Raw genomic sequence first — 13,274 nt, 5'->3', positions numbered from 1 at the left:
CCCTTAAAGACTCCCCTGAAAATATTTTTTTTTTAATAACTTTCAAAGTACTTGGTATAATTTAATAAAAATTTTACATGATCAGCACTATAAAGGCTTCTTAAAGCGAAGTCTTTAAAACACATTTACCTTGTTTATTTTACCAGGGGCAGACTAGGTTGTACATTATATAACGTACGTATATAAAGTAACGTACATTATATACATTGATAACGACTCTGAAATAGTAAATATCTTGCACCTTAAACTAAAGAAAAGACACTCTTACTCATAATCGAGAAAATGAACTGTTTTGGAGAAAAAAAAATTAAATAATCACTGCTTTAATTTAATTAAAAAGAACCGTCATATGTTCTTTTTTTTCAAGGATGCGACAGTTACTCAAATAACAGAGAAGTTTTATTTTAAGTTGTTTAATTTGAAAAAGTACATGTTTTTAAAAATGCAGTGTAATTCTTAAAAAGGCACCTTAACGAAATTTAAAAAAAATGTAAATCTACGTTTTTCTTGAAACGGAAAAAAGAATGTAATAATTAAAAAAGCTGATAATTCGAAACAATTAATTAAAAATATTGTGACAATTTTGAGTTCCCGAACTGGCTATTAAATCAGCAGCGAACTAATCCAAGCTTCATTAGCATTGTTCTTTTTACGGATGAAACATGGTTTACCAAAATGGTATTCCGAATTTACACAAGTCGCATGTACGGGCTGATGAAAATCCTTATGCCGCTGTTGTTTCTCATCATCAACATCATTTCCGGTAAATTAATATCTGGGCAGAAATCATTACTAATTTTTTGATTGGGCCAATCGTAATAGCGCCATGATTGAATGGAGAACTTCATTTGGGGTTCCTTCAGAACAATCTTCTGGATTTGCCACTTGCGATCCGCCAAAACATGTATTTTATGCATTATGGAGCCCCACCTCGTTTTAGCGTTGCTGTAAGGAATCACCTGAGTTTTTCTAAACCGTTGAATAAGTAGAGGAGCATACAATGGCTGGCCTTCTTGGTCTCCCGATCTAACCCCATTGGATTTTTACCTATGGGGTCACTTCAAAATCTTGCTGTATTCAACTCTTGTCGATACTCGGGAGGAACCTTTACAGAAAATCAGGATTTATTGTGATGTGATAAGGAACAATCCAGGTTTGTTATGGAGAGTACAGCAGTCCACGATTCGTCGTACCCGCGACGTTACGGAGCCCAAGTTGAACCTACTTATGAAGTTTTTAATTAATTGTTTTGAATTATTCTTTATTTATTACATTCTTTTTTAAGGTTGTTTTTTCGTTTGAAAAAAAACATAGGCTTATATCTTTTAATTAAACAATTTAGTTAAGGTGCCTTTTTGAGAAAAACACTGCATTTTTAAAAACATGTTAAAAACAATCTGAAAGAGATTAAACAACTTAAAAATGGAACTTCTCTATTGTTTGAATAACTGCCGCATCGCTGAAAATAAGAACATATTGTTCTTTTTAATTATAAAACGGTGATTCATTAATTAGTTTTTTTCTCCAAAAGGTTCATTTTATCAATAATGAACAAGAGTACCTTTTCTTTAGTTTAAGGTTGAAGATATCCATATTTATTATTTCTCTTATAGAGTCTTATAATACAGGATGTTAAAAATTAAGCATTATAATGTACAACTTAATCCGCCCCCTGTAAAATAAACAAGGTAAATGTGTTTTAAGAACTCCGCTGTAAGAGGTCCTTAGTAGTGTAATAATAATCGCGTAAAATTTTTATTAAATTATAGAATATAAGCTCTTCAAAAGTTATTAAAAAAAAAACTGATTTCCAGCGGTGTCTTTAAGGGGGCGTATCTTCGTATAGAGGGCTTTTTTTTATAGGAAAGTTCCATTATATGAGTTCAAGAGATTTTCCACATTTTCTGGGACACCCTGTATATTATGTGGTTTAAATTCAATTTCTAAATTTTTTATTTTATATTAGTTTTTTATATTTATTAACGCCCAAGATGCCGCGCAAGTCTATATTCCAATTGTTCCAACTAGACTAGGAGATATTTATGTTACCATCTATGCATCTACTCTTATAGGAAAGGTAATTAATATTTTCTTACATAAGCTATATATTATAAGCTATAGCACTACTTAGTACTTTATTAAAACGTAGGATGAAGTTACTAGAAAACTTCACGTTGATTCAGACGGTATACCACAACACAGACACCAATCTGTGCTCTTGGACTTGAGCAATAGGGCATATATGTTCCAGTACATGCATGTTAATATTACTGAAACTCCTATAATACCTTATGAATATGATAGGTAAGTCATTTAGCTTGACTTTCTAGTATGTTTATTTATATTAATAAAACAAAAGCTATACCACCGATATAAGCATATTTTACAGCTGACTATTAATATTTAAAAATTTTAAAATCGACTGCAATTGTGACTTTTTAATAAGAAAGCTTTTTTGCAAAGAAATAATGACGTATTTTTAGGTCTCTTGGAATTAAAAGAAATAAATATTTAAAATTAGAATCTACTGTTATTTCATTGATTTTTTTTATGAATATTTTTTTTTAAAATAGGTAAAATTTCTGAAATTTGATTACCTAAACAGGAGTATACACTTTTTAAAAAATAACGGTTAAATTTGTTTTTGATTTTTATTCACATGAGATATTGCCATTATATGAACCTTCTTTGAAAAACGAAAGGCAATTTTTCTTTAATTTATATACCAAAATGCTTGCCCAGGCAATTGTAAAAATAAACTTCGCACCAAAAATCAGATTACTAAAGAAATAAAAATGATTATTCAAAGAAGGTAGTACTAGTTAAAATTAACACATTTTGTTCATAAATAGCAATCGTAAATTTAAAAAAAAAACTTTGTCTCGTTTTAAAAGACATACAAAATATTTAAAAAAACAACTTGTGTACAAAAATTAAGAGCTAAGATATAAAAATCATTTTATAAGTAATTTTTACAAAAAGCTTATTCAAATTATGAAGCAAAAATAACACCATAATTAAAAATGAAAATGTTGATATGACAGTCCCTAAAAGGAGACCTTTGAAACATTGCTGATTTGACATGATCCAGTCTTTTTCGTTGCATTTATAGTAACTGTTTCTAAGGATGTTTTTTTTGCTTGTTGACAAAAACTAGTCAAAAAATGTGAAGTTGACAAGAATTACCAAGACGTATTAAGATATTTGTTATACTAATTATGGTGCGTGTGCCTCAGGTTGCTTGTTTCTTATAAAAATTTAAATAAAATTATATTATTGATATAAAAAAAAAATAATTATGTTGTAAAATGTCAATGTTACGTTGTTTAAAATAATTTAATATATAACAATCTCAATATTCCCTTTTACTTATAAAATGGCGAAACTTCTATAGTAGCATTCCATTGCTCAGATTTTGCATAGATGACATTGGTTACTAGCTATTTAACAATTGTTTTGGGCAATCATCTACGCAGAGTGTTTAAGGTCTTCACTCTCCATATTGTAATGTGGTCATTGTTAAGATAACTATGTATTTTGTAACTATCATTAATATTAATTTTATATTATGTATCACCTGAATTGTACGATTTTATGATAATGTAATTTTGTAGTTATTTTGTTATCCTCTACTTACAGGAATTTTCTTGGAATCTTATGCCAACCGTTATTTTATAATTTTCATTAAAAATATTATTTGTAATTTTGTAAGTAGCTAAATTCAGCTTTACTCTCTTTAACTTGGCAAAGTGCGGGTTGCTCATGCTTCGAAAATGTCTGTCTAAAGATTTCACTATACGTTTAGATTTCATGTCAGTGGTGCTAATTGCCTATGACCTTATTATGCTGACCTGATCGGCCGGCATGACAGGTTGATGGATTGCGGGCAATCAGTCAGATCAGATGAAATTACTGTATTAATAAGCTTTGTTTGGATTATCTCACAAAATTTAAAAAATTTTATAATATATAATTTTTTCGCTTATCTATTAAGTTAAATGATATTAATTAAAGAAAAGAAAAACCTTACGATTTTTTTTAAAGCGAAAAAAATTATATAACTTATCAGATATAGAAAAAAATTAATTAATTAATTTAAAAGTTGAAGATTGACCACCGTTATAGAATATAAAAGATAAATGAGATACCAATATGGTTATGAAACTAGGAATATCATAACTTAATAATATAAGGCTACTAAATCAACACCCGCCAATCTCAAAGTAAGTTTTAAGTTAGCCAGGTTGCCCAACCCTACTAAAATAGATAAGGGAACCTCGTTCACTGGCTTTATGAAAAACGCCCCCGAAAGATATCGGCATATACAGACGGCAAAACAGGTAAAAAAATAATGATTTCGGGTTACCCCAGAGACCCACTAAACAAAAAGGAGTGGATTTAAGCACCCACCAGACCAAATAGTTATAGCACTTTTGTATGACCTGCCAGAAAAATGTGTTCGGTTTTCTAAAATATTCTTTCTGAGGTCTAAATACCAATTATCAAGAATATCAAGAGATACATTTAAGAAATCTGTTTAAAAATATCAAAGAGATCTGTTTAGAAAGCATCTGCAGGTATAGTTTCACGACAAGGAGTATGAGCTAAATCAAAATCAAACTGTTGAATCTTTGTGAGCATTCTGGCTAAACGTAGGATATTCTACATTTTTTAGCCAAATTAAAGAAGAATAGTAGTAGAAGAATCTACTAAAACTTTAAATTTTGGACCCAACTTTACGAAACATCGAAACTTTTCTAATGCGAAAACCAAAGCTAGCAATTCTTTCGTATTCACTGAACACGTGCTTCTGCACCGTAATCACTGGCGTCACATTGAATTAAAAAAGTAAGGTAGGAGTCAGGTGAAGCCAAAACTGGTGCTGAAATCATACGCTGTTTAATTTCCCTAAAAGCTTCCTGTGTTTTATGTGTCCAAATAATGGGTTGCTTTTTATCTTTACCTTTAATTAAATCATTCAATGGTGCAGCCAAATTACCAAAATGTTTCACAAATCTTCTATTCTCTTCTATTCTCTGGTTCTGGTTTTTTAAAGTCTCAAATAGCTTGTACTTTCTCAGGGGAAGTTCTTAGCCCTAAACCATCCAAAAGATAATCCAAATAAACTAACGAGTCGCGAAAAAAATTAATTTTTTTTAAAATTAATTGTCAAATTTGCATTATGAAAATGTTTATAAACTGCTTTTAAAAGATAAATATGGTGCTCAAATAATTTCCCTAGTATAATCGTGCATGTAACAGAAGATACGGAGCTAGATTCTGGACCCAGAACTCTATCAATCAATCTTTGTTGAATATGAGCATTATTTGATACTCCAAAAGGCAAGGTCCTAAATTGAAGAAGTCGACGACCCAGTATAGAAAAAGCTGTTTTCTCTTTGCTATTTTCAGAAAGAGGTATCTGCCAAAAACTGTGTCTTAAGTCGATATTGGAAAGGTATTTAGTATCCCTTAATATGGATAAATTTTATATGATGTAACCTCTGGTTACACCATATATATGCGAGCCTCAGCAAAGCTGAGTCTCGTCGGCTAACTTTTACGGCTCGGCTTGGGGGGTTTATGGTTATGGTCATATGTCAATATTGTGCTAATAGGTTGTGGGTCTTAAAAGGATGGTTCTTTACACACGGTTTAATTAGTGAACCCACTAACCTACCAATATACCCCCGTGTGTAGGGACAGTGGGAGCAAATAAAATTAGCAATAAAATAGCAAATAAATTTATAAAGAGAACACACTTTATTAGTACCGGGTGGCGTATTTACCAACCCTAACCCTTTACAGTGCTAACCGATTTCGACTATGGCCGACAGCGAAATTTACAAACCATATCCCCATGCAGTTCTCTGGTACCTGTACGAAGTTAGGATTCGTAACACCGTGCTTTGTTTTTTATGATAATTATGACATAAAATTTTCAGTTTCATCCTAACCTAACATTTCTAAACTGTTGTTTTTTTTTTCGTGGCATACTTTACAGTATTCATAAAGTGTTGTGCAAAGTGTATTGCATAAAAAATGGAAGTTATAAAACAACTATTTTCGTTTGACGACTTATCAGATATTGATTTGAGCAAAGTCGATATAAAAGACGTTAATTGTTTCCAAATTACTGTAAGAACTAAGTTTCAAGATTCAAATTACTCAGAAGCAATAAAAAATTGGATGCAAGGGTTTCAAGAGTCTTCTGCAACAAACTGGATTGTGTATAAAACGTTTCCCAATCTTAAGAAATGTTTATACAAGAAAATATTTAAATGCCAGCACAGTGAAAAAAACAAAGCCAAAAGTAATGTTAAGAGCCGCCGACGAAATTTTGAATGCAACGCCAGCATTTACCTTTGTTATTAAAAAAATAAACAAGGGTACTATTAAGAATGATTCGTTTTTATTGAAGGGATTGAACATTGTTATTCTGGTAAGTGAATTGAATTTTGTTATAGTTTTCTACATTTGGTTACTTTCTTATTTACATTTGGTTATTACTTATTCTACATACATAATAATATAATATAATATAATAATAATTTATGGTTTTTTCGATAATATCAAATATTGATTACGTCACTTCCGGCGCGGCACCGACCAATCACAAGCCAGCGGGTGAGGTCAATAATGGGGTCACATTCACTGTACAGTTAGGGTTAAGCCGCGTTTTAACCTACCGAAGGTATACGGCCGAATGCATGCGTTCGGTTAATATAGACGTAAATTATTTCATTGACGAGCGCATAATTTACGTCTATACTAACCGAACGCATGCATTCGGCCGTATTTTATAATTATCAAACTGTTACCAACATCAAAAGAACACAAGCAAAGCCAGAGATGGCGGCCATTATGAAGAAGTCAATTTGATGTTTGATGAATCAGCAGTCTAGATTTATTTAGGAGGTTTGTGCCTCCTGTATACTTATGACGTCACCAATACGTAACCATAAACAAAATTGCCATGTTAACTGTAGTTAGGACTCAACTGTCGATTTTCATCATTAGTGAATCTGGATATACAGCTCTTAGTAGTGTATTTTCTTTGTATCGGGCATCACACCAAATAAACTTTTCGAAAATACCCCTAAAGCTGTACACACCTACCGAACGTATACGGCCAAATGCATGAGTTCGGTTAGTGTAGACGTAAATTATTTCATTGACGAGCGCATAATTTAGGTTTAGGCGTGATTTAGGTTTGCATATTTTATTCTATAACTATTATGGTTACAAACTTCCAATTTTAAGTGAAATTACAAAAATAATTTACAAATTTCTATATATCTATCGTAAAACTAATGTTGAGCTTTTTGCGCTAATTAATAAATTTAATAATTATACCGGCTAATTGATAAATCAACCAATTTCTTGGAAAGGGGGATTCTAGAGGTTATTAGTGACAAAAAACTCCCATAGTCCTTGGAGGTCGAAAAGTAGCGGTTTTCGAGATATCTGCATTTTAAGATGCATCTTTACATGCAACATCGGCATCTTAAATTGAAATGCTATATCTTTCGATCCGATATTTAGAAAATTGGTTATTTTCGAGCCTCCCCGCAGTTCTATAGAATTTTTTGTCACAAATAACCTCTAGAATCACCACTTGCAAGGAATTGGTCGATTTACCAATCATCCTATAGACCTAACTATTTTTCTAGAACTGAAAACTTTGGAAGCCGAGATCCTAAGAACATGCTGGTGGTATTAAACAAAAAGCGAGCATTGTATGCCGATCTTGGTATAGAGACAGCTATTAGAGAAGATGAGAATGGATCAGTACTAGCTTTAGCTTTAGTAACACCAATAATGCGTCGTGCTCACAAAATGGAATTCTCTCAAGATATAGTATTTGTGGATTCAAGCGGATCTTGCGACCAAACTAACACGGTAGTAACGTTTATGTACGGTGTTTCCAAAGTTGGAGATATTCCTTTAGATTGTGTTTTACATATAAGTCAGTCAAAAGACAACTACACACTTGCCTTTAAGATATTAAAAGATGTAATAGGCTTAGAAGGTTTTAATGGTAAGGGGTTTCCTAATGTAATTATGAGCGATGATAGTGCAGCTGAGCGAGGAGCCTTAGCCGAAGTATTTCCTCATACTTCACTACTTTTCTGTATTTCATATAATGCAAGTTATATGGAGGTGGTTATGGAATACTAATAATAAAATTGGGAAAGATGATAGAAAATATTTAATGAATCTTTTCAGAAATATCTTGTATGCACCCAACGAAACTAATTGTCAAGATATGATGACTACACTTCAAAACGATAATGTGGCCAAAAATATGACAAATATTTGAATTACGAACAAAATTCATGGAATCGTAAAATGGATTGGTGCTTATGTTTTCGATCCAAACTAACCACTAGAGGGCATAATACAAATAATTATGTTGAGTCATCTATTAGAATATTTAAAGACGTAGTTTTACAAAGATGTAAAGCATTTAACATGTGTGCTTTGTTAGATTTTATGGCATCAGTGTTGGAAAATTAACAAAAATTGCGGCTTTTAAACTTTTCTAATAAATGTGATACAAAATACGATCTCATATACGCGAGATTCGCAAAGGCTGCAAAAAAATTAACACTCAAAAAAATATAACGAATTTTTAGTGCAGTCCTCTAAGAATGATAACGAATTTTACAAAGTTTTTACAGATATAAAATTATATGAATGTATCGCAGGCCAAGGCGGAGCTTTTTGCAAGCATTTGTGTGCGATACATGAAAGATATGAAAATATTATTACAGCCTCAAATCTGTCAACACATGATAGAATACAGTTAGCAAAAATAGCTTTAGGGGATATAGAAGCAAAAGATGAAGGCTTTTTTGCAGGAATGATACAGACTACCGCTATAAATATTAATATAGAAAACCCCAGCGGAAAGACAAATACCATAGAACCTGATGTTGAAATGGCAACCACTGATAATAATTACATTCTATTAGAAGAAGAATATAAATTGAAAGTTGAGAATTTTTGCCAAAATATCAGTAGGTTAGTAGGAATAGCAGACGATGACCAAAAGACTATTTTACCACTTTTGAAAAAAGCAAATTCGAAATTAAAAAATATAACAACATCATCGCAATTTGATTCATATTTAGTTGATATTAGTAAGTCCGCATTTTAACAAACTGTTGAAATGCGGCAAAAAATTGGAGTTCAGCCAGGATCAATTTCAAGAAGGAAAAAAAGAGCTGGTCTAACTAGCGGTGCTAGTCGCATGCAAGCTAGTCGGCCATCCAAATTTGAAAGTGCAAAAATAAAAAAACGAAAACGCAAACTTGGGTTAAGTGTATCTTTAAACATATCCAAAGCCAAACCTCATTAATTTTTTACAAAATTTTGTAGTGCTAATATTTTGTCTAAGGCGATTTTGTGTTATTTAGTTTAGGTATATGTATATGTATGTACAGGGTGGCCCAAATTCGACCCTCATCATTGGGATCTTGAAAACGGTAAGAGATACAGGGTCGGTTTCGGTTAAATTATGGAAAAGTTGCGTAATTTGATGTTTATTAAAATTCCGATTAAAAATTTAAAAAAAGTCGGATACGTTCGGAAATATTCGGAAGAAACCGAAATTTTGAAAAAATGATTTTATTTTTTTCTAAGCTTATTTTTTATCTGATTTTAAAATAATTTGCATTTTTCCATTGCTACTTTTTCCATGCTACATGGTGGTTTTTTTAGTTTTTTAAAAAGACGTTTCATCTTTTGCCGCCCATCATCAACTTTTGGTTTTTCTTATGGACGCCATATTAGATTCTTGCATTTTTAGAAAGTCCTTTTTAATACCTTTTTATCGATGTATCGCACGTGCATATCAGATGTGTAGTTTTTTTCCTGTCGCTCCTATAGGGTTCTTATGGGAAGTTCCCAAACCGCTTTTACGATATGCAAGTGTAATACATACATAAAAAGCTACTTTTACTCTAAAAGTACCTTTTAAAAATGTAAAAATCCAATATGGCGCCCATAAGAAAAAACAAAGTTAATAATGGTCGGCAAAAGACGAAACGTTTTATTGAAAACCACCATGTAGCACGGAAAAAGTGGCAATGCAAAAGTGCAAATTATTTTAAAATCGGATAAAAAATAAGCTTAGAAAAAAATAAAATCGAATTATTAAAATGTCGTTTTTTTTTCTCGATATTTGCAAACGTATCAGAAATTTATTAAATTTTTAAACGGAATTTTAATAAGCATCAAATTATGCAACTTTGCCATAATCTAATCAACCCTGTATCTCTTACCGTTTCCGAGATCCCAATGATAAGGGTCGAATTTGGGCCACCCTGTACATTCCATGTAATTTTGTTGATTATGTTAAAAACCCAAGTATTTTGTATTTCGACTGTTTAAAAGTTTACGCACAATACAAGTATGTAATTAAAATATAAACTATTTTGTTTTACTTTTATTTTTATCACTAGATAGAGCTCATAGACCACCGACCTAGTTTTTTAGCCTTACAAACATTTTTACACTTTACCATACTTCAAACAGATTCCGCCACCATGTAGCAAGGAAAAAGTGAAAATGCAAAAGTGTAAATTATTTTAAAATCCGATAGATAATAAGCTCAGAAAAAAGTAAAATACATTTTTAAAATTTCGATTTTTTACGTTATTTTCGGAACCAATCGGGAGTTTTTAATTTTTTCAAAGGCATATTTTTGAGCTCAGAAATGCGCAACTTTGCCCAAATTTAACCATCTTCGTATCTTCTATGGTTCCCGAGAACCCATTAGTGAGGGACGAATGTAAAATACCCTATATATTGTCTCTCAATCAGCAGTCAATGTGATTTTGCCTTTAATTTGTTTTGTTCCTAAACGTTCTTAAATTAGTGCTGCGAAAGCGGTCATTATAATATTAGATTGGAAATTCAACGCAGTTGACTAATCTCCTGATCCTAATTCCCTGCAGTACGAGTGAACTGTGTCGGGATATGGTTTGTAAATTTTTCGTTCGGCCATAATCGGAATCGGTTAGCACCGTAGCGGGTTAGGGTTGGTAAATACGCTACCGGGTGCTTCTTTTCCCTGTGGTTACAGAACCTACTTGGTATTACTCGATTTGCCCCTTTTGTAGTCTTTCTAGGTAACTCTAAGTCCGCTACAATGTACGAGGTGATTGAGTACACTTCAATAATTCAAATCAATCAGTTGATCTCCAATAAATATCATATAGCAGATATCAGAAATGACGATATCATGACAAAAAGCAAATATCAAAGTAGCATATAACAAATAGCAGCCGATTTGCTGAAACAAAATGCACATTACCTCATGCTTCAGAACAATAAAATTGCTGACATTCACAATTGAAATTTAAAGAGAAGTAAATCAATTTCAGAAAATAAGAAAGGAATTTTTTAATTACATTAAATTTATTCCTTTCGTTGGTTTTTGCTGAGTCTCGCTTATCCGTGACCAGAGGTTACATCATATCAAATTTATCCAAATTAAGAGATACTAAATGCCTTTCCAGTATCGATTTGAGACACAGTTTTTGTGCTAATCAGCACCACTGACATGAAATATAAACGTATAGTGAAATTTTCAGACAGATCGAAGTATGGACAACCCGCATTCTGCCAAGTTAAAAAGAGAAAATCTGATTTTAGTTACTTATAAAATTAGAAATAATATTGTTAACGAAAATTATAAAATAACGGTGAATCGCATAAGATCCTAAGTAAATTCCGGTAAAGAGAGCAAAACAAAGGTTAAAAAATTTATTCAATTAATTTATCAATGGCCACATTACAATATAGAGAGTAAAGACCTTAAACACTATGCATAGATGTTTGCCTAAAATCATTGTTAAATAACCAGTTATGTCATCTATGCACAGTCTGAGCAACGGAAAGGTACTATAGATTTTCAAGTTTCGCGATTTTGTGAGTAAAACGGAATATTGAGACTGGTATATATTAAATTATTCTAAAGTAACATTGACATGTTACAATAAATTTAAGAAACATTTCTTTGAGAAATTTAAAAGTAAGTCGTATTAACATTTTTTTAATTATTATTTTAGGTACTATGTATATGGATCAAATAAAGCCAGAATATCAATAGTTGGTGATGTAGTGGGTCCAATATTCCCTACTATGCCAGTAAATGCAACTTCATTATTGCATCTCCCTATGGATTCCGCTGAACAAAATATATTTTCATTCGCTGCAAATATGTACACACTATTATACATGCGATATACTCAGCAGAAGAACAAAACCTTGCAAAAACTCGCTTTCCATTATTTAAATATAGGATATCAAAGGCAATTGAGCTTTATGCAACCCGACGGTAGCTTTTCCACTTTTAGGAGTGACTGGTAAGTTCAATGACACATTCTTTGTATATACATATGTATATTATACTATTGCATTTAAATATTAATTATAATGAATAATAAATAAGATGTTTTTTTTTAAGTCTTTTCTTCACAAAATAAATGCTAATCTTGTTTTAATTGTCATCGGGCCCAACATTTAGTTTTGCTGATTAAAAACAATCCTTCAATACAATTATAATGAATGTTAATTGGTAGTGAATCGAGTAAACAACTTTAAGGCAGTTATCTTATGGTTCCAATTATCAATTTTTTCGTAAAAGATTTTTCTTTTAATTACCGAAAGACCTTAAATAAATATTCTATAACCACGCCCGCTTGAGGGATTAAACTTTTTGGTCAAAAGTTGTCCCTCTACGTAACGTTCTTAAATAAATTTTAAATGATAGGGAATCAAATCTTTTCCTGAAATTGTACATTTTTTAAGTTTAAGAAAGCCTAATCAAGACCTCAATACCCAGAGATTTGTGATAAACATAGAGAAGATTCGTTAGCTCTACGGAAAAAAAAGTTATTAACTGAACTTAAAAACTATAAATATGCTATAATTATGTTAGTTAGGGTTTGCTATGAAAATTTAAACCTTATACAGCCTAGCCCAAAAATCCTCAATATAAATCATTTAATATAATAGCAATTTCCTTTCATTGACCATTTTCTTAAGATAAACGCTTTATATCTTTTTATTATATATTGTTGTCGGTTGATTAACTTTTAATTTACAGGAACAATTCAGCTCCATCAGTGTGGCTAACGGCGTATTGCGCCAGAATTTTACAGGAAGCTACTTTCTATGAGTGGGAAAATTATATTTACATTGATCCCATTGTAATATGTAAGATATTCTTAGTTCTAGATTAAGAATTTTATAATAATATC

The 13,274-nt window shown here is 31.5% G+C and overlaps 1 protein-coding gene across 1 annotated transcript in view; it reads left to right on the top strand.

Moving 5' to 3' along the window:
• The window catches only part of LOC126734964 (CD109 antigen), a 157,801-nt gene that overhangs the window by 127,424 nt on the left and 17,103 nt on the right, over window positions 1–13,274 (top strand). Inside the window, exons 20-23 of the mRNA XM_050438830.1 lie at window positions 1,967–2,077; window positions 2,150–2,304; window positions 12,081–12,377; window positions 13,121–13,230. Of these exons, the coding sequence (XP_050294787.1) occupies window positions 1,967–2,077; window positions 2,150–2,304; window positions 12,081–12,377; window positions 13,121–13,230 (673 nt within the window). The remainder of the gene's footprint in view (window positions 1–1,966; window positions 2,078–2,149; window positions 2,305–12,080; window positions 12,378–13,120; window positions 13,231–13,274) is intronic.

This window comes from Anthonomus grandis, chromosome 4 (genome assembly GCF_022605725.1).
Source record: "Anthonomus grandis grandis chromosome 4, icAntGran1.3, whole genome shotgun sequence".
NCBI lineage: Eukaryota > Metazoa > Arthropoda > Insecta > Coleoptera > Curculionidae > Anthonomus > Anthonomus grandis.
Note: the sequence above shows the minus strand (reverse complement) of the source record. Positions and strands in the feature narration are given on the sequence as shown.